The following is a 21,898-nucleotide window of genomic DNA, read 5'->3' on the forward strand; positions in this document are numbered from 1 at the left end:
CCTGTAGAAAAATACACATCATTTCCATCCATATCAAAGAATTTCCATTTGAGAGCTTAACAAAACCAAAATGCAGCACAACGCTGAAATTCTCCCAAAGACTTTTGTTTACCTTCATTCGCAAAACTCAAACATTGCAAAACAGGAACTTGGGCACAATTACCTTTTAGTTTATCCCGCTTTGTCTGAACAGCATTGATGGCTATAGTTTAGACAACTCTTCATTAACCTGCCCAGATAGAATACAGCTCAGTTTTTCTTACTTTGAAGAACATTAGGAAAAAAAATAATAATGACATTCCCTACTTTTAAAATTTGGCAGTTGATAAATATTCAGCATTTGAGAACTGCTATGCTGTACGAAACTACATCTTTTGCTTTTCTTAAGGAAGCAGACATAGGAAGCCTGTTTTTTCAGCCTGTTTTTTAAAGACAAAATACCTATCAGCTTAAATAATGCCCATATTTCATCTCAATTATAAGAAGCGCCAGAAGAAACTTCAGAGAACTATCTTATTAAATATTCTCATTCACTGGATTTAGTTTATTAGTTTTGCATTTACTTATATGACACACGGAAGTAAACACAAGTTCAGACCAATGTCATTTGTATAGAAATAGCCCCTTCCCTTTTAACTTCCAAAGGGTAAAAGGATACTCCATTACCATTAGCAGTCTGCATTAAAAAAAAACCACCTTACATCCAAGTTTAAAATCTGAATCAACTTTGTCTGAAAGAAATAAAGCTGACCCTTCCAAGCTGCTCTTCATGACCTTGTTAGTATTTAACTCTGGTAAACTACTTCATCCCTCCCCCCACACCCCTTAAGCTAAAACAAGCAGCCATGAGGCCATGAACACAGACCTCTTGTCATGTGCTCCTCTCCATTGAGAAAGGATGCAGACTTCCCTCAAAAAAAGTCTTGAGACATAAGTGTTAACAAAAATGGCTTTCAATATTAGTTTTAAAATATGAAATACTTGCTTCAGCAAACATCAGTTACTGCAAACAAAGCAGTTCTCAAATAACTTTAAATTAACATCAGAAATACTCCTGCACGCCACTGACATGGCATATCAACAGAGAAGTACAGTATTTTGAAACCACACCGACAAACATCGCTTACATTCACTATCCAGTTCTCTGAAAATAGAGAGGAAAAATAACCTTTTACATTCTCATATGTTAATACGACAATTAATTTTAAAAAGCAAAACAAATTTGCTTTTAAATGAATAAATAATAGCTTTAGAAGTTACATGTATTACGGAAATAGTACTGAAATAAACTTTTCTTAAGTTAAAACTCAAAATAATGCCTGGACATAAAGCCAGATTTGTTTCTACATAAAAAAAAAATCTAGATTAGCTTTTAACTTGTGTACGTGCATGTATTATTTAAACGTGACAGGTACAAAATACAGTGAATTAAGAAAATTCACTTCTAAATTCAAGCCCATAGGTACTCACATTACCTATAATCACTTACTTTCAGTAACTTCAAGGTGATTATAACTCTTTTGGAGGCCGTCTCTGAGGTCTTCTAACATCCCTTTCAATTTCTTTTTTGAGTTGAAATTGTTTGTATCTTTCTGCCATTGAAATCAGCTCATTAGGAACTGCCTGACAATAAAGCAGCACAAAAACAAGGTCAGTTTTAAGAAATTCTATAAGCTTTTAGACATCCACTTAAAACAAACAAACAAAAAACAAACATAACTGACTTGAGTGTCCTAAACTAGATCTTGTTATTTGTCTGGCTCCTGCCACTGCAGATTTGTTTTTCTGTAGGTCTACTCACGCATAGGCTGTGGTATAGTTTTATGTTAAAAAGGTTAGACTGAGTGAAAATATTCAGCACAACATCCACGCATTTTCAGTTAGATATGTACACTAGTATCCCCGTATCTGATAACATATGACCAGCTAATTAGAATAGTTGTATTTCAGATAAAAATAATTTAATGATTAATAAACAACTGGAAAATGTTACAAGTGCCATTAAAATGTGACACCATGCTATATTTATTTGAATGTTATACAATTATGATTGATAGAAAATTCCTTTTGGAATCATTAAGTACAAGAGTTCCCCTTTCAAAGGCTCTTTAAGAAAAAAATGTTGCCATTGGGTACGAGGGAAGCATCCTCACACTGATAAAATACACAGTTAAAAGAAACAGAAGGGCAGGCAGGATAAGTAGTCAGTTCTCACACCAGTGACAGGTCACCAGACCATCTGACAGAGATCTGTATTAGTGTATGTGCCTTTTGTTTTGCAGTTTTGTGGAAGAGAAGGTAAATAGTATCATCAGCAAACTGTCCCATCGAAGTTACTCAAGATAGTAAAGACTGAGGCCAGCTGCAAAGAGTTACAGGAAGACTTTATTAGGTTGAGTGACGCTGATTAATACTACTGAATAGAAGAAACGGGACAATAAGTGTATCCCATTCCCACAGATCATGAAACAAAGGCAGTAGCTAGTAAGTTCTTAAACTGGATGAAACATCATGCAGACATTAATGCACACTAATCACTCACTGCATTCTCACAAGAGGTTTCAGATTACTAATCTATCAAAACCAACCTGCTTAGACAACATGCACATAGCCATACAGCAGAGAGGATGTGCCCAGTTTCCTGAGCCTGGAGTAAAACACAAGCCCCTCCAGTGCATGATGGTATTTCTTCAATTGCTCAGTCTGCAAGGTTTTGTCCCTCATTAAGAGGCAAAAATGCAGTTCCAGCTCTGAAATTTAGTGCATTTACATGCTGTTAAGTCTCCTTAGAAATTCCTAGACCAGACAACGCTTTACCAGGTGAAGGAAACTGCCAGAACAAAGCTCATGACAGAGCAAGATGGCATCCCTCCAGTTTCAACTTCTTTTGTCAGGCTGCATAATTTATTGACACTCACTCTTTGCCATCAGCAACTTTTCTTAAGCTGGGATCAGACAGACTGTTAGTATGCATTTCATGCATTGAATTGCTCTCATGGGTAAACACCTACCCAAAAACCAGGAGCCCACAAAATAGGCTGCTTATAGAAACAGTCTAGTCTGTCTGGAGCTTTAGATGTTGTTCGAAAGAAAGTGAAGAAACGATGCATCACTCTAGCTGAAAATCACTAGAGACTTATCACCAGATATAAAACTAGTAAGACAGAGTTAGGTTTCCAGTTGAAGCAGTGTATAATTTTCCTCCTCTGTGTCACGGTAGACCCTCTCTGGCATCATGGAACATAATTTATTCCAGCTCAAATTGCAAGAGTTCCTTGTCAGGTTGGTTTCTGATAAGATCAAGGAAAGAGTGGGAAGGAGCTAGAATATGGAACATAGAAAACTTTAAATTGAGGCAACATCCAGCTCCTAATGGTTTGATTTCATAAGATTTTACGCACAGTTTCATATATAAAACTATATGCTAAACATATAACCTAGATATGTTAGTCCAAGTGAGAAAACAAGGAGGAATAAAGAAACGAAGATACCAAGAACAGTGTTACATAAAAATTACTGCATTACAAAGATCACAGAATAACTGGAGTTGGGAGGGACCTCTAGAGATGCTCTGGGTGACCTGCTTAAGCAGGGGACCAGATAAAGTTGCCTGGGACTGTGTCTAGTCAGGTTTTGAGTATCTCCAAGGACGGAGACTCTGCAATGCCTCCAGGCAACCTGTGCCAGTGTTTGGCTGCCTTCACAGTGAAGCGTTATCTTGTCCTTTTCTAACAAATTCCCTGAAAAATCTGCCTATACTTCTTAATAAGAAAATTTCATCATGTAATATTCCTGCAGCATGATATAGAAAACTGGCAATGCTTCTCTTGTATCCATTTTTCTTCAGAGAGTTAATCTGTGTATTGAGTATCGCAGACAATATCTCTGGGTGGCTAAAAAATACACTTTATTTGTTTTGATACTGTAGCACTGCAGACCTTGATGTCTTCAATTGTTCTCTTTCCCTTTCACATGATGCTTAGAGACTAAAGTCATATTTTCATTGCTGTGACTGTGAAGAAAAAACTGCCTTGTATAGCTGTCTCCCTTCTATCAGCTGTAACTAAAGCTTGAAAGAGATATGACTAGTAGTTACCCTTGAAGATATGGGTATAGAGATGTTTTCTCTTTTGAGCTCAGGATCTGTTCCCAGCTGAACTACTTTATCTTAACTTTGGAAACTTCAGCCTGAAGCAGGAGACCACACATGGATGGTAGTGGCTGATTCAGAACACACAGAGTATGTTAATTTAAAGAATTGCTAGAGGCAAGAAGTGCTGCAGCTTTAAGTAGTTTTTAGGAGGCAAATCTCTTCTTTTCCTCCCTCAAAAGGATTTTATCAGGCTTCTTTCAAAGATGTTACACCACAAAGTGCAAGAGTTATAAGAACTAGAAGATTTAGGTCAAGATTTAGGTCAAGTTCTAGCTCAGAGTTTAAAGTTAGAGTAAATGTCCACAATAAACAACTATAAGCACTCTCCTGGCCCTTGGTAAATGAAAGTTAATTCACATTAATCAACAACAAAACACTTATCCAAAAAAAACAAAACAAAACAAAAAAAACCCCACTCCACTACCCACACAACTCAATCAGGGCAGAAACTGGGTATTTATTATGCCATCAGGCGAAATATTGTTTCTTGTTCTATCAAGAAACACCAACGTAATTGTGTTTTCAGGCATGGCAGTAGGAAAAAACATTTCATTTAAATAAGAAAGTTATATGTTCTAGTCTTACTTCTCCAATATTTACAAACATCTATATGAAAAATAGCTGGGAAAAATATGTGCAGATATCATGAGTTGTCAGATACCAGAGACTAAAGGATGCTTGAACTACTTCTGACCTTTATACTGTTAAAGATGATCTGTGGAATATGTGTTCAGAAGTGAAATGAGTGGAATTAAATACCAAGGAATAAAAGAGATCATATTACGTGTGCACATGTGCATACATGTGTGTGCACATGTGCATACATGAACGTGCTAGATAATTGCTTTTTCTCGGGACGTTGAAGGCTTTCATTAAAGTTGGAGATTCTCTTCTGGGACTCATCTGTAGTAATGTGAGATACAACTGTGAAAAGGTCCAAGCTAAGGATATTCAGGACAAAAGGGATTTAAGTACCGATTTTTTGCTACATTAAACTCTGTCACAGAAAGGTATAAGCAGGGTTCTCATGCTCACAACCTGCTTCAGATGGTAACTCGTAATTAATGTATACCTTACCCAGTAAGGTATACTTTTTCTTACTTGGTTTGCTCTTTCCAGAATGTCAATCAGCTCAGATGCAACTCTCCAATCATTCTTAGTGACAAGTGTTACTGCCTCCCCAGTACGTCTAAACAAGGAACAAAGTAAATGTTGATCTTCAAAGTAGAAGATAACTACACTGTTTGGCTTTTCCTACCAACATATACTTTAATAAGTAATATATTAGACTACAGGCAGTATTTCTGAACTTTTAGATAATGCAGGTTGGAGTACTTGCTATGCATACAAAATAAAACAATTTTTTGTTTTTGTGAAGGCCAGAATAAGGCAGTTCACCTAAAATGAAGCAAAGGCACAAATAAATCAGAACTTTAGACAATAAACCTAGCATAAAGACAACATATACAAGTATGAAAAAATCATGTAATAATATCTTTAAAAACGTGCAAGCACGGGAAAGCAGCATTCAAGTCTCCTAACACCAAGCTACGCCACCATTAAAGGCAAGGAACTCTGAACTCTTTTACCAGTGGACTGTTTTGGAAACTAAGCAGTTCATGAACAGACTCAAACAAGAAGTAACATTTCAGAACATCTATACAGAAGTGGAAGCATAAGGAATTATAGCTCTTCCTCACATTAAAACAGTTTTCAAACATCCCTTCCTCCAACAATTTCAATGACATAACAGAAAAATATAAAAACTTGTTTGCCTTCAATTTAACAGCTGACAAATTTCAAAACAAAGTAGCATGTTATTATCTGAAGCATACTTCAGTATACCATCACTCCTCCATTCTGCATCGCCCATAGCTCTAGCATTCGACACAGAAAACGGTTCCTAATATAATAGTATTAATCAAATATTGCTATTTTCTTGAAAATACTCACCCTGCTCGCCCAGTACGACCTACTCTATGAACGTATTCTTCAATGTTTCGAGGGAAGTCAAAATTAAAAACATGAGTAATGTCATGCACATCAAGACCACGGGATGCTAAGTCAGTAGCTATCAGTATTCTGACCTTGCCTAAAATAAGAAAAAAAAAATCAGGTGTTTATAATACACACAAAAGATCTACTCTATAACACAGATTGTTTGTTAGTGTATAATACACCTATCCTTGACACTTAAGGGAAATTTGTTTGTTGTGTCTCACACTGACTTAACCTTAGATAGTAGGTGCCAGGTAAGTACTTGTATAGTCATTTTACTATTTTATTTCATAGGTAGAACAACAAGGTGCAGCAGAACCAATTAACATGCCCAGCTGATGTAAAATGCCTGTGAAAAAAACAGAAACTTCAATAACTATTTTCTCAGCTGGCATCCTTATCACATGACTTTGTTTTACTGAGTCACATAACCCTGAAGTATAATCTCCCTAGCATAATCAAAGAGCAGAACTGCAAGCACCATCATCTGACACTGAAGTTGACGGTTCTGTAGACTAGTACAATCTTGATCGCTCCAGAAAGACTTCTAATAGGTCTTACCCTAAATTATTTACCTCTTGGCCATTCAAATGTTCACTGTACAAAGCAAGCCGTTTGTTGTTTGTGTTTGTCAAATTAACAAACTGTGTGTGTATCATTCAGAGCTTCATACCTACGCATTTAACATTTTCATTTCTAATGTACTAAAGAATCACTGCACTTAAAATAGACATGAAGTTGCACAGAACACAGTTTAAAAACTTGGGCTAAACACAGCAGTATTTAGGTACCAATCTACCTTTCTTGAAGTCATCTAAAGCCTGTTCTCGATCACACTGCTCTCTGTTACCATGAAGAGACTGAACTGCAATTCCTTGGAGACCAAAGTCACTTGCTAAGTCATCAGCTCTAAGATGAAATAAAACAACAGTTCTTTAAAAATAAAATAAAATATAGCCTCTAGATTAAGTATACAGAGATAATAATCAGACAGCTAGAAGCGTCTAAGAGGGGGCAAAATCGTACCAAGGCCAGATGATATTTATTCTAACAATATGGAAGAAAGCATAAAAAAACTCATAAGAAACGTATATTTTAAGCCCTTCTCATCCTCTCTCAGAGAGAAGTCTTCAATGAAGACACTGAATCCAGAAAGCAAAGACAGACAGTCATGCAGCAAGAAAGTATCAACCCAGAAAGCACTCTATCTTAATGGAACAGTTGAAAAGATGGCACCTGTTATCATGTGCCTTATATACACAAAGAGAGAGAAAATAAAGCAGTAAAAAAAAAAAAAAAAAAAAAAAAAAAAAAGCGCAACACTCTGTGGATAGTGCAAAGGAAAACTTCCTTGTTTTACATGGATGCAAGCACACCATGATTATATGGCATGTGTGTACCCACTTGAACAGTTTTGGGATTGTTAAAATACAGTACTTCAGCAGCAAATAGGTTTTTTTTTTTTTTTGTGTACAGATCCCCCAAACCATCCCCTTCCACAAAGGATTTGTCGTAGTAAGTTACCATTTCCTCACGAAACAAACAAAAAACCTGTCTTTTGACACAGACTCCATATTTGTATCTCAGAACAGTGTTTCTGACTTTGCCAAACAAGCCTTAGTTCTTACATTTCTAGACAGAAGTCTGAAGCCCTTCCAGGCAGGTATCAAGATTAAGCCATGTGCTACACAAGCAGCAAAGTTTATCAGCTGAAAGGCATTTGATCAGGGGTCAGAAGCTCCCCACACTGACCACTCAAGAAGAGCTTTCAGAAAATAGTTTAGATCCATTTATAGGAAAAAATCCCCACAATACCTCTTGAAGGGCAACTCATGTCAGGCCCTACCTCTGCCCTCCACCCACAAACTAGAAAAAGATATTGCATGCATCATAGAACATAATTTAGTTTCAAATATTCAAGAAACTAAAGGCTGGCAAACTACAAAGTTTTGTCTCACTTCCTTGCATCAAAAGAAGACACAAAAGAGTCCATTATTTACATTGTTTGCTGTAGCACCTGTAAGGCTCAGGTAGGGTACAATGATAGACAAAAAAAAGTTTTGTACGTACCAGTTGTACATGCAAGTAAAGAGTAAGTTAAATTAATATAACCCTAAAAACATCCACTAACATCCACTTTAATTATGTGAAATTAAGATTTCCCACCACTATTATTAGCAGTTCTGAAATTAATAAGTACATGAAGGGTTAAGGACACCACAGCCTTCAGTACTACCAGCACATTGATGAAAGCTGCTATCACATTTTATTATCTAAATTTAAGAAATTAGTCAGCATTTCTGAAAGGGAGAAAAAAACCCACAGATATAATACTTGAAAGTGATTACATACGTAAGTTTCTTTCCCACAAAAATGATGACCTTATCTTTTGGCTTCATAGAGTCAATGAAGTACCGTGTGAAAGCTCTCTTTTCTTCTTCTGGGATAACAACAACTCTCTGTTCTACTGTGTTTACTGCCTGTTAAACAAAAAGATGTTACATAGAAACAGATTTGAATAATATTTTTGTCAATTCCCAAATTACAAAATTAAGAATTATGATACTACCAAACTATTATAAAATAGAATATATATTAGAATTAAAACAGTGCAGATTTGTTGTTTTCTAGTTGCCTTAAGAGTGAAGTAAAATTTATCTTGAAGCAGTCTGTCAGTCATACATTTTCAGAGATTTAGAAAGCAGAGATCTGCAAATTAGTGAGGTGAAGTGAAATAAAAATTCTTAGTGAAGAGCAATTTGAAGTAGTTTATTCTGAGTAGTCAGTAGAATCTAGTCTAGTCTAGATTCTCCTGACCCTGCATCTTAGCAAGATTTGAGAAACTGGTCAGGTACTCATACAGATTCCTTCTCCATATGGGAGAACATAGAGAGGTTGAGGTTTAACAAAGTTAAACTGTTAATTTTTTTTTTTTTTTTTTTTTTAATTGTATGTCATGGACATTTCAACACTAACTGACATCACCAAGTCCCCCTGGTATAAATGTACAGATGAGCACTTTTAAAGTGAAGAAAAGCACTTTAAAAAAGTTTTAAAGTCATCCATATCAAGAGATGGAAGTTTTCTGTGCTGGATAGGAAATGATCTCTCTCTTGGCTATCTTCCTCTTCAAGCAAGTTATCTAATGCTTACACAAATCAATAGTTAAATTTCTTCTCATGATCCATCTCAGAACATCACAATTTGCTACTTCAACTATATTCTCCTATCAAATACTACCATCAGATATACAAAATACTTCAGTTTGAAGTAACTGATAAGATTATCAGTAATTAAGAAGTAAATCCAGCAAACTTTAGAATGAATGCTTTTCCAAAATAGAGCTTCTACTGTCTTGTGTCACCTTACAGTAACAAGTCATCTACAGGCTCTGAAAAATTCTTGTTTTTAAATCTTAATTCGAATTAATTACAAAAATTCAAAATAATGATTACTGACAATATCATAAGCATGTATTCTGGCCATTATGCAGACTTTGCTGAAAGTTTTATTACTGAAACTATAGAAATGTGTTTATAGGAGTACAACATTCAGTAAACTTCTGGATTCAGTTGATGTAACTGCTTGTCATTTGTCTTCTGAAAGTCTAAGTCTTCAAGATCTTGTTACATAAACATTTGAACAAAGTTCTTTTCCATTCTTCTTTTAATCTCATGAAAAGCTTAGAAACTCAGAGTTTGTTGGAAGTTCATATTGATTTTAGTTACAAGCATTTACTTTATATATAGTTAAAAGTAAAATAAAATTTCTGGTTTATCTGTAGGTCTTCTACAACAAAAAAGAAAGTAAAGAGCAACTTACTGCTAAATCAAGAGTGCCAACATATACAATCATAGGATTTTTCAAATAGGATTTTGCTAAGCGACGAACACCATCAGGCCAAGTAGCACTAATGGGAAGTGAAGAGGAAAAAAAACATACAAGAAAAGAGTGCAAAATCTTCTAATACATTAATTGCATTCTTCTTTCTTTCCTCTTGCACACCAGAAAGGCAACTGTATGCTCATTTGGTTACAGTAGTCAACTTCCACAACATTTAGAAGTCGCCTTTAGAAATTAACTGTTAATGGCTCTCTTCCTTTCAAGATAACTATACTTTAAACCTAGAAAGTTATGCAACAATCATGGAGTCTAATGAAGCCGAAAAGTGAGTTTAGCAATTTAATGACTTCTAATAAGCAAGCTTCTACTTCCTAATTTTTTAAAACAGTAGCAACAATCACAAGTATTTTGGATTGGAAGTGTTGTGTGTTGGGACATTGTTACTTAACTCCTGAAAACTGCACAGTTTTGAAATGAGTCCAGGTACAGGCTAGGACAAGTACTGATCAAAAGCCTGGACACATGTTTGGTCCCAGATGCAAAACAGAAGTTGGTCAATCAATACGGTAATTCCTAGCACTCCCAACACACCTTCCTTTTTGGAAGGAACACAGATATTTGCACAGCTGCATATAAAACTTTAGAAAAGGCAGAAGTGCAAATCATCTTGTCAAAACAAACAAAACCACTCATTAGGACTGACCAGACAGAGGGGGAAAAAAAAAAAAGGATGTCATTGTCACTTAGGCTAATAAAAGCTTTAATAAAAACTGCCACACTCATTCTCAAGTTAACTTGTTCAAGTACTGAGCACTACTATGCTTACATACCTTGTCATCACAGTTTGTCTGTCAGGCCGCACATCTATCAGGATCTTCATTATTTGAGGCTCAAATCCCATATCCAACATTCTGTCAGCCTCATCTAAAACCTGCTTAGAATAAAATTCATGTCTGATTTCCTAAGATGAGAGAGTTTCATCAAGACTTGACACAGTAGATCATTTTATGAAAGGATTTTCATTTCAAAACCCATTCCATAGCTTACTGCAAAACCTGTGCAACTTTTTATTTCACCTCTTCAATTTCTCTTATGTAGTATGTTCACAGGCATCACAAGAAAGCCCACATCATCTTTAAGAACATCTAACGCAACTGAAGAGGAAAAAGTACGCTTTAGAGTGCTTTCATTTTTCTTTTTCACTCTAATTTGATTGGTGCCTACATTTAAGTACACAATTAAGAAAAATGATGAAGAACAACCACCCAAATCTTAAAATCCATACAGTACCCTTTTGATGACAAGACTTTAGAAATTTAAATGGACAGTCTCACTTCTAACCTGTTAGAGCTTTCATACTAGTCCAAAATATCCCTTATCAATTTAGTTCCTCATCAGTAAGGAAGAGGAAAAAAAATCCCCAAACCAATCACCTAGATTCTACACATTCTAGTTTTCATAAGGTTGAGCTGAGAATTTAAGTTTCCTACTTTTATCTGGCAAAAAGGCATAGCTTCCCTATCACTTAGAAAAAATAAATAAAAAAACCCAAAGAGCAAGTAACATAATTCTGACTCTTTGCAGAGAAAAAATATGCTCAAAATCAACATGAAAGTTAAAGCAAAATGATATCTTAGGTATGCGTCAGGTTAGAAATAAAAATCTGACCGATACCAGCATTGTCATGTAGGCATAGATGCTGTTAAGAGGATGTAAAAGCAATAAGGCAGGCACTTGCTACATGGTATTAACTTTTCAGTCTTTACCAGAGATGACAAACTTCCAACACAGCCATTAAGGGTTTTTTAAGCACTTCTTTCAACTTTTAAAGCCCTCAGGTCCATTCATGATAATAGCTATTATTCTGGCTATCTAAATCCATCAGTTATATGGATCATAGATTTTAAGTATCAACATTTTCCACTCACTTATGTGGAAACTTAAGACTTGGATGATAACCCTTTTTTATTATGCTTTTTTATTGTGCTTGTTTTACAGCTTCTTTCTTTTTGGGTGCGTTATTCTACACTAGAGGCTTCTAGTGCAAAATCTCTGGAATTTCCTGAACAATAATAAATCCTCAGAGAGGCAGAAGATAGGAATTCTATTTTCTGGTTTCAGTCTATTTTCAACGGATTCATGGAGGCTTCATTAAACTACCCATATTTTAATAAAATAGGAAGGCTGAAGCTTCACAATTTTAAATAGAGAGTTGGTTACGATGCTCCTTCCAACAATAGAAATTTTCTAAGCTAGTAAGTATAAGTACTTCACTGGAAATGGAGAGGAAGGCATATGAGTATATATACATATTAGATGAATCAGATTAGTAGTTTAAGTTTACTTTCCTTTTTTTCTGCTAAATGCTTGATAAAAAAAACCTGAAATTTGTAACAGATTTAAGATAGGTATCAGCATCATCTTCCAACTTCCTCATAAGCAGGTGACTTAAAAAACAAGCTTTTTAAGTAAATTCTCCCCTAAAATGGCATGCCATTTCTAAACAATTAAAAGGTTGTATGGGACAGAAATAACCAGTGTTTCTTCTGAAATCATGAAGAAGAGAAGCCTATCTGCAGTGAACGAGTTACTAAAAGTCTGAGACAAGTCATGACTGCAATTAACTTGGTGGTTCTGCCAAGCAGGAAGGAGGATTTCCTCAAGCTGTCAGTTCACATTATGTGTTTAAATATAATTGTCAGACTCCATAAAATGGAGAGTCTGTTTTCTCACCAGAGGATGAGTCTCTTACAAATAGCTACAACTGCTGTAGCCCTATCCCTCTGGTCCTTACTGCACAAGTACTAACAACAACTTACTAGTAACCTTTAAAAGAAAGGGGAAAGATGACTTACAGAAGACATTTGATCCACTAATAATGGGTCTTTGCATAACTAAGTTTGAAATAGCAAAAATTACTATTATGAGATAAAAAGTTATGATCTTTAAAATGCTTATTCTATAGAAGTCTCCTCCCCCCCCCCCCGTGTGCAGTGTGGTTATGATAGGAATGAACCTCCCCCCTCCAACTCCAACGCTAGCCTTAAGATATCTTGTAACTGAGACTTTAACAGAAAGTTAAACTAAAGCTTAGTTCAGACAGTCAACTATTTCCCAACCGGTACTTTTAAGTACCAACTACTTGCCAAATACGTTATGCTCTTCAGATTTATGAAGCTGTTCATTTGAAGATCATTCAGTCTGCCAGGAGTAGCAATAACAATATCCACACCTTTGGTAACCACGTTTATCTGTCCTTTTCGGTCCCCACCACCATATATGCAAATACTAAAAAACAAAACGTTTTCCAGAAGCAGAGTATTAAGGTTCAACTAAAGTCAATCTTTCTCAAATAAACACCACTATGTTACTCTACTTTAAAAGGTATGATCTGGTATTCCCCAAAGCAAGAAATACAATGTAAGTGTGACTGCTAGAATCACAGTAAATAGCTTAACACTGGATGATTCCCCCCCAAACTGTACAGCAATACCTCTCTGCTGAAGTTGCAATGAAAGTAATCATGACAGGAAGGCAAGATGGCTATTAAGCTACAAGTATATTTTGAATTGTTTTTAAAATATTCATACCAAATAGATGAACCCAAAATAGGACGCATGATTTTCTAAGGAGTATCTTCAAAAAGTAACACTTTTTTTTTTTTTTTTTTTTTTGCTATTAAATCAACCAATGCATTCGCAAGAATTTAGGCCTATACAAAACCTTATCACGTTTTTGTAAAATTCTCAAATATTTTATGCAGGGAAGCAGGAAATACACTGCATCATTTGATGACTACTAAACTAACTCTGAATGCTATACAAGGTCACTACAGAATCCTCTAAGTAAGTTTTAGAATACAATAATGTTTATTTAATAGTTTTAATGAAGATCTGCATGACAGGAGTGTTTATGAATGAAATTGCAGGTTTACGAATGAAACTGAATTGGGGGAGCAGTCAGTACACTGTAGGGTCAGCCTGTTACTCAGAGGGACCTTGACAAGCTGGAGGAATGGGCTGACCGAAATCTTATGAACTTAAAAGCAAAATCTTGTCTGGAATGGAATAGCCCCATGCAACAGTGAAGGCAGGGCAACAACAAGCTAGAAGATAGCTTTGCAGAAAAAGACTTGGGTGGACAAGAAGCTAAGCATCAGTCAGCACTGTGCCCCACAAAGCAGAGAAAGCGAGCTGCATACTGGGCTGTACCAGGAACAATGTAGCGAGCAGGTTGAGAGAAGTGATTATTCCTCTTTATTTGACACTTGTCAGAGCACACCTCAAGTACCATATCCAGTTTCTGCATTCCCTTGCTCAATTGCAAGAAAAGCATTGTCCATCTGGAGCAAGTCTAGCAGAGAGCTACTAAGGGGCTGGAGCACGTGACATGAGAAGCGGGGAACTGGGCTTGTTCAGCCTGAAGAGGAAAAGGCTCAGAGGAGAGCTCACTGCTGTCCACAGCTACGTAACAGCAGGGTGTACGGAAGACAGAGCCCAGACTCTTTCCATGTATGCACAAAGGAAGAAGAAAAGGCAACAAAGTTCCAACTCTGAAAATTCCAAGCATATGTAAGATACAAATTTCACCATGAAGGTGGTTTAGCACTAAGAATAGATCGCCCAGAGAGGCTGTTAAGTCTCCATCCTTGAAGATGATTAAAACTCGACAAGGGCCTGAGCAGTTTGCTCTAACTGGACCTGCACAGGACAGGAGCCTGGATTAGGTAACATCCGAAGGTCCTTTCTAACTTACGGGAGCCTATGATTACGAGAATAAAATAGTACGATACAAACAGCTGATAAAAACGATCTGATACAGCAAAGAAGAGCAACTACTGACAAACAGCTTGTTATTTTTAAGAGATCATCCTTAAGAAGTTCATTGCACTTCTGAGGCAGCAGAACATGAATTATAACCTCTGACAGCAAGCTTGTTAACATGGCCTTAATCTAGAGAAAGTGACCTGGCAGCAGGCTGAAGCTGCATACATGAAGAACATGAATGATCATGGGATAGTAAGATCCCACAAAAGATTATATCCTGAAGAACAAAAAGAAAACATACAAGCTCCTTAAACATTATACCCACAGACATTATCATAAGAACATGTAAGAGCTTCTTAAAAAATTTCGCTCTTTTAGATGAAGTTCCCTCTCTCTAGGTAGGAATAAAAACAATGCATCTGAACCCCTTTTCCCCCAACAGAGGCACAGTATGCATACCACCTCACAGCTCAACAGAACACCTTCCATGCAATACAAATAGAATACAGGATATTCAAAGAAAAAAAATCCAAGAAAATATGAACTATATATTTAGCAGCTTTCCTCCTCCCTCCTTAACAAATGCAGTTATACTAGTAGGTTTATGAAGCTAGAAGTGGTTGAAAAAATTATTTAACAAAGATATGAGAGTGACGATTACCTTTTAATTCCTTTGTATGTGTACTTTGAACACTCCGCCTCAACTTGAAGTGCTAGCTCTCGAGTGGGAGCAAGGACTAACATTCCTGGCCCCCCACGCTGATCTCTGGGTCTGCAATAAAGCACCTTTATGATGTGCGTATATGAGGATACACAAAGTCTGTCACATTGCTATTGCAATTTTTTATTATTATTATGTAGTTCTGGAGTTTCTCTGTTCCCATCACTGAAAATGTCTAGAATTTACTGTTTCTGCAACAAGTATGTTCTAGGCTTATGAACTTTCTCAACTTATGATTTATCATCTTTTTTATTACAAAATCACCATGGGGGGGGGGGGGGGGGAAGGAGAAGTATGCACAGCTATGCGAGTCAGAGATACAAACAGCCCTTACATTGGTTGCGAATCCAAATGAATGAATCCAGGCATTAAGTAAGCTAATGTCTTCCCGGTACCAGTCTGTGCTATGCCAATAAGATCAATTCCTTGGAGTATGATTGGCCACGCCTGGGACTAACATAGAACAACACATACTTAAGTTGTACGTCTCTCAAATTTCAGTTAAATATCCATTAAAAATGAAGAAATACCTGAATCGGTGTAGGTTTCTGAAAACCCACTTTTCTGATATTAGCCATAACATCAGGATAATGCTCAAATACATCTTCAAATTTACAAATAGGATTGGGAATGCAGCGCTTTTCACCTTCTTTCAAGTCATTACAAATTATATTATTATTTTCCTTCCTGTGTAGAATTAAAGTAGTACAACAGCTTTAAAACCACAGAATCTGAAAACATGAAACTAATACACAAGACTACATCTTTTTTCCTTATGTTTCCATCACAATAAACAAATTCAGGCTCCTGAATTACATGTATAACCATGCTTCTAACTTCCAAGAAAGCCTTATTACAGGAAAGACTTCACCTGTACTCCTTAATCATCTTTTTTGTTAAAATTTTATCAATGACTAAAGTTGTTATATATGCACCACACCACTGCCATACCAACTTCAACTATACTCTATCATAAATTACAAAACTGTTAATAGTTTTCACACTCAAAAGGCAACCTAGAACTGCTAAACTAAGAATGGATTTGGATTTGTCAGAATTCTATATTCTGATAAAACCTTCCTAAAATATTTTCAGAGCAACTTTCTGGATGCTTTAGAAAATACACAGCAGTTTAGAACAAAAGCAGGAGGTCAGTAAGATATGTTACAAAAAAGGCACACAAAAAAGCTACATAAATACTGAAATTTTGGGTCATCCTCTACCCACCCCCTACCCAATTAGGGGATATAAAGATAAACCACTGATGCGTATTTACTCCACTCCTCTTCTGAAGATTCCACTCAACAAATTTTTACTCCTAGCCAGCTCCCTGAATGAAAAAGAATTCAACCTCTTTCTATATATATATATATGTATATATAAAAAAAAAAAAAAAAAAGGAGAGAGGATATGCATTCTTTTCAAACACAAGTGTTATTCCTCAGTATGCGTTCTGAACCTACAACACAATGTTCAGTTGCTCTTGGTTAGCTCCAGTAGTAACATGTATTTTAAGGAAAGGGGTATCAATTCCAAGCTTCACTTACAGTCACAAGGTTTCTCTGGTGGGCATGCAATAGAGAAAAAAATGATATAACGCAAAAAAAAAACAAATAATAAAAGGTAAGGCTTCAGGAAATGCTTACCAATTCCATTAGAACTACTGAAAAGGACTGGAACTATTAGCATGGTCTGAACAGAATCATTTGAAACAGATGAACTGTTTTTCTTGAAAAGTAATGATGTAGGTTGCTGGGTCAAGATGAACAGATACAATTAAGGCATGTACTCACCAGGATGCACTTGAAAGGCAAGACAGATGGAAAACACAACAGTAATCAAAGTTGAAACTTGTTTCAAAGATTATGTTTGACTAAAACATATAATGAAAAACAATCATTGCCAAGAGGTATTTAGCATGTGAATAATATTAAGATTTGGAAGGACCAAGAAACCTTGAATATGCAGTCTAATGAAATGCAAAGAATCAAAAGCCAATGAACAGTCTTGATTTTCTTCCCCTTTGAAAGCCAAACTGATCAAACACCTTTTAGGGAAAGAGTTAATTCCTAAAGTTAGTTTTCCAAGCAACTAGCAATACCTTATCTGTTAGTCACTGTTCAATTCCTGAGAAAAAAACTGCCAAGTTACTACAAGACAAACATTAATACTTGTTTCAGTATTCCATCTCCCATTTAAGTGCTTTGCATCTTAATAGTTATTTTCTAAGGGGAATCATCTGCTTGGCAAAATGATCTTACCGCCACAGTTCCACTTCTTCTTGTGACATAGATGCAGTCCTTGATGATTCTTTATAAAAGTTTTTCTCAATTGGAGGTAAGTCTTAAACAATCAGAAAAAAAGTGAGCTTGAGTCAGTAAGAGATGCTACAGATTCAGGGCAAGGCTGCTGAAGCTAAACCCCCAAACCAAGCAGACTGTGCCTTGTACTAAATAACTAGTCAAAAGCAGTAGGAGACTACTGTGGCATTCATGTAAAAGGTAAAGGCTGAGAGAAACACAGTATGTGAAGTACTGTCTTCACACAGTGACTACACTGTTCTCCATGATCACCCCTGAGAAATCCTGAAGTGGGTCATTTCACTATATATACTTGATTAAGATGCTGAAAGTCATTTTAGAGGAAAAACTAAAAATGTTTATGCATTCAACAGATTTATCAAATGAAGACAAGCAATATAAAAATCAAAATTTTTAAAACTAACCTGCCCACTTCATAGCTTCATATCTAGCTTTATTTTCTCGAATGGAGGCCCAGTTAATCAAAGATTTCTGTGGGATATTTTGGGGCTTGATAAGATCCAAGTGTTTTTCCGCAGAACTACTATCAAAGCGCTTCTGTTTGATGGAATCTGATTGGGAGAGGGAAGGGGGGAGAAAGGAGTGAGGAAGAAACCCCCCAAAACAAGACGCCTTTATTTTCCACACTTACTGTACAAAATCCACTTCTGATGAGAAAAGCATTTCAGTATCTTCAGCCGCTTAAAGAAAGCTAATGACCACTTCTGAAACGCTGTTCCTTCAGCTACAGAGAAGCCTTGCTATGCAGAAGGGTTTTCTCTTGGGGGGGGGGGGGGACATAACCGATCCAAAGCATATGATAAGCACACACAAAGTTTTATTTTTATCACCTATGATAGCAAAGTTTACTTCTGAAGCTACATTGTAATAAAATCTCTGTGTAATTATGCTCTATGACCTTTTTTATTAGGATAACATTTCGTCAGGAAGACTTTACGCTGAAGATATAAATGGCAATACAATTAATTATGACTGGAAAAACAGGAAGTGTGGGGCAGAAACACCAGTCACACACACGTAACACATCAGGTATTCCTAGCCTCTTGAAAAACACATACAAGTCTACCTTCTGCAGCCCTTAAAATAAAACAATACAAAAAATCATGACCAACTCACAACTAATCTAATCCTTATTCTAAGACTGAAACACAACTCAGATTCTTCCTTCCTCATCAGTGCCTCAGACAAAGTATGACTTTGTAGATAGATGGTTGTTGTCCCTAAGGGCTTACTGTACAAGCAAAAAGACAAATAGGAGTAACATAAGCAGTATCAAGCAAATATTGTCAGTACATAGATAACCATTAACAGACTTAACACAATAAAGTATAATGAAGTGAGGTATGATGTATAACGTCAAAACGTAAATACCACAAAAAGAGTTAAGAAATCAGCCTCACTCATGCTGTAATCAGCATGTGTTCACTTTATAACTTATGTTTATGCTACCTTATTGAATTTTAATACTGCACAGATACTACATTAAAACATACAATGGAAAAAAATGGTATTTCTGGGGAATCAGACTGATATTGCAAGAAATCAAGTAACATAACTTTTTTAAGTTGTTGGAAACTCAGGAACAGAGCACTACAGGAAGTTCGACAGTTTGAGGGGGAAAACTGTTCACAGGTGACAGACGCCTAAATATTTCTGTTTTAAGGAGGTGTTCCATTGTCCCCCAAAATGATCAAACTCCATTCATTCCCATAAAATACAAACAATCCCGCAAAAGTACCAAATATACAGAAACAATCTACTGGTTCTTGTAACACATTTCTTACCTTTCTCAGTCCCACTTCCAGTGTAGTTTTGCCCAAGTCTTGTAACAGTATCTTCAATCAACATCTTGGCTTTGTTTCGCACAGCGATGCTGCCAAAAATCTTTACTTCAGCTTCATAAGTTCCCTTTATAACCTACATTTATAAAACCTTATTGAATTTTTCTATAGTATAAAGACAGTCATTATATTAGAATATGCACTGCATTTTTCCTTGGATTTGAACTTCCCCTCTAAGGAAGGCCCTCTAACTCCCTTTGAAAAGGACAGAGATTAACACTACTACTACTTCAGGAAAACAAGACGAAATAAACCCTCCCAAAAAGTGAGCTTTCCCTACCTTCACATATGAGTCAAGTTATACCCCGAATTCCTCCTCCTCTTTAGCTATTCTTACAGAAGACTAGAATTACTACAGTGCAACAACTTGCTTCAGTAACTCTGGTTTACACAGAAGCAGAACCAAGACTTGTCTTCCTGACAGAGTCCTGGCGTGGAGCAGATCCAGTGCACACAATACCTGTATCCTAGCACCTGAAGACTCCTCAAGTTCTCTTACTTTAGCTCCGCCCCGACCTGTTATAAAGATACATCACAAGTATTATAAATATTTAGGCCAAACTGTCAAAAACCACACATTGCAACTCTAGATTTTTTGGTAACAACTAAAACAGTAAGATCTTCACAAGAGAGAGCATACCCCTAAATAAAAGAACTCGTGACACAGAAGAGACAGAAAAAGACAGGTCTTTTGGCAAGTAGCCAAATGCAAGAGGAGGGTTAGATGAAGAGGCAGAGCAGCAAAAACAGCTCAAAAGAGTCATCCTTCTGCCACAGGAATAGAGAGGAGCATCAGCACACTTGCAGTCCACTGGCTGCTGGAAACAGAAGTCAATTCAACCAATTCAGGAAGGGAAAAGTCAACTCCCCCAGCGAGCAGGGAAAGCTCCCCACTTCGGCCGGGGCTCTGCAAAAGCACCCTGCGGCCCCGGTGCGGCAGGGCCCCGTGGCGAGCCGGGGTGTGGGGCAGCAGCTGCCAGCAGCAAGCCCTGCACCGTGACAGGCCCCTTCGGGACACGGAGCGCACTGGAAGGGCCTGCCCTGAGAGACCTCTGCGCGCCCCGGGGCCGGGCCCTCGCCTCCCTCCACCCCACCTACCTCGGCGCGGCAGGGGCTGGGGGGAGAGCGCGGGCGTTATTACCTATGAGAGCCCCGACCAGGGCGCTGTCTAGGCTGAGGCAGAGGGGCGCCACGGCGTCCCGAGGGCAGCGGGCGGCGCGGGGCGGCCATGGCCCCGCCGCCTCCCCCGAGCCCCGGGAGCCTCCCGCGCCTCGGGGCTCCCACTCCTCCCCCTCGAGGCTGCCCGCCGCCGCCTCCTGCCACCTCCCGGGGCCCCTTCGCCCTCTGCCGCCCTCCACCGAGGCGCGGCTCCGCGAAGGGGCCGCCGGTGGCTGCCAGAGGAGCGAGGCGGCGGCCGCAGAAGATGGCGGCCGGCCCGCCGCGCCGCAGTCCTCGTCGCTGCTCGCCTCCCAGTCAGACATGGCGGCTCCCCCTCCCAGCTGCCCGGCCCACGTGGCGCGCCTTGACGCGCTTTAGGCTAGCGGGCGCGCTGATTGGCCAGCGTGATCCCTCACTGGGCAGCGATTGGCCGCCTCGCTGAGGCGGCCGAGGGGCGGGAAAGCCAAGCCGGGCCGGGCCGGGCCGCAACGGCGGGGGGAGGTGGGCGGCGGCGGCGGCGGCGGCGGCGGCGGCGGCGGCGCTGGTGGGTTTTGTGGGTGTCGGGAGCAGCCGCGCTGACGCAGCGCGAAACGCGCCGGAGAGTCGTAATGTTCCGTTTTGAATTAAGCCCGTGGGCTCACGTGGCTGACACAGCAAATCTGCCTGTCCGGAGCCTGCCTCTCCCCGCTCCCGCGTGCGAGGTGGCCTGCGCGGGAGGGGTGCTGGCACGAAGCGGCTCCTTGGGCTTTTGACGCCCCCGCAGAGCCGGTGAGTCCAGCGGGGAAGCGGCCTCGGCCGCGCCGCGGGCCCGCGTGGTGGCGGCGCCGGGGAGAGGCCTTCACCGGCCGCTCAGGTGAGGCCGAGATCGCTGCTTCTCCTAGGAATCCTGCCCCTGGGTAGTCCTGCACAGGGCCCCGATTCCCCATCCTGTATAAATTCCTGTTGAGCTAACAGGAAAGGTAATAGCAACTTCCAGAATAGTTCTCACAGAGGTGCTGAAACCTCTGAAATTAAAGCATCTGAAGTGGAAAGTAAACTCTGCCGTAAACAGTCATTAGAAACTGAACTGATCAGGCTGGTTTGCACTCATTTTATTC

At 38.5% G+C, this 21,898-nt stretch overlaps 1 protein-coding gene across 1 annotated transcript; it reads right to left on the reverse strand.

Annotated features, from left to right (window-relative positions):
- Positions 1-1,509: 1,509 nt before the first annotated feature.
- Positions 1,510-21,124, reverse strand: DDX43 (DEAD-box helicase 43). The gene is made up of 16 exons (XM_062573093.1): positions 20,785-21,124; positions 20,104-20,159; positions 19,581-19,719; positions 18,207-18,308; positions 17,743-17,824; positions 16,012-16,168; positions 15,816-15,934; positions 15,422-15,532; positions 13,141-13,282; positions 10,825-10,925; positions 9,974-10,061; positions 8,504-8,631; positions 6,951-7,060; positions 6,107-6,245; positions 5,255-5,342; positions 1,510-1,623 (listed from the first exon to the last, which is right to left on the reverse strand). The coding sequence occupies exons 1-16, from the start codon at positions 21,122-21,124 to the stop codon at positions 1,510-1,512; spliced, it is 2,016 nt and encodes a 671-aa protein (XP_062429077.1).
- Positions 21,125-21,898: the final 774 nt, after the last annotated feature.

The sequence above is a fragment of the Rhea pennata genome, chromosome 3 (assembly GCF_028389875.1).
Source record: "Rhea pennata isolate bPtePen1 chromosome 3, bPtePen1.pri, whole genome shotgun sequence".
Lineage (NCBI taxonomy): Eukaryota > Metazoa > Chordata > Aves > Rheiformes > Rheidae > Rhea > Rhea pennata.

Coding starts and splice junctions, on each gene's coding strand:
- DDX43 (XM_062573093.1), bottom strand. CDS start 21,124: ATGTCTGACTGGGAGGCGAGCAGCGACGAGGACTGCGGCGCGGCGGGC. Junction 19,720..20,103: donor CTTCAGGTGCTAGGATACAG/GTATTGTGTGCA, acceptor TTATAAATGTAG/GTTATAAAGGGAACTTATGA. Junction 1,624..5,254: donor TTCTGGAAAGAGCAAACCAA/GTAAGAAAAAGT, acceptor CTTTATTGTCAG/GCAGTTCCTAATGAGCTGAT.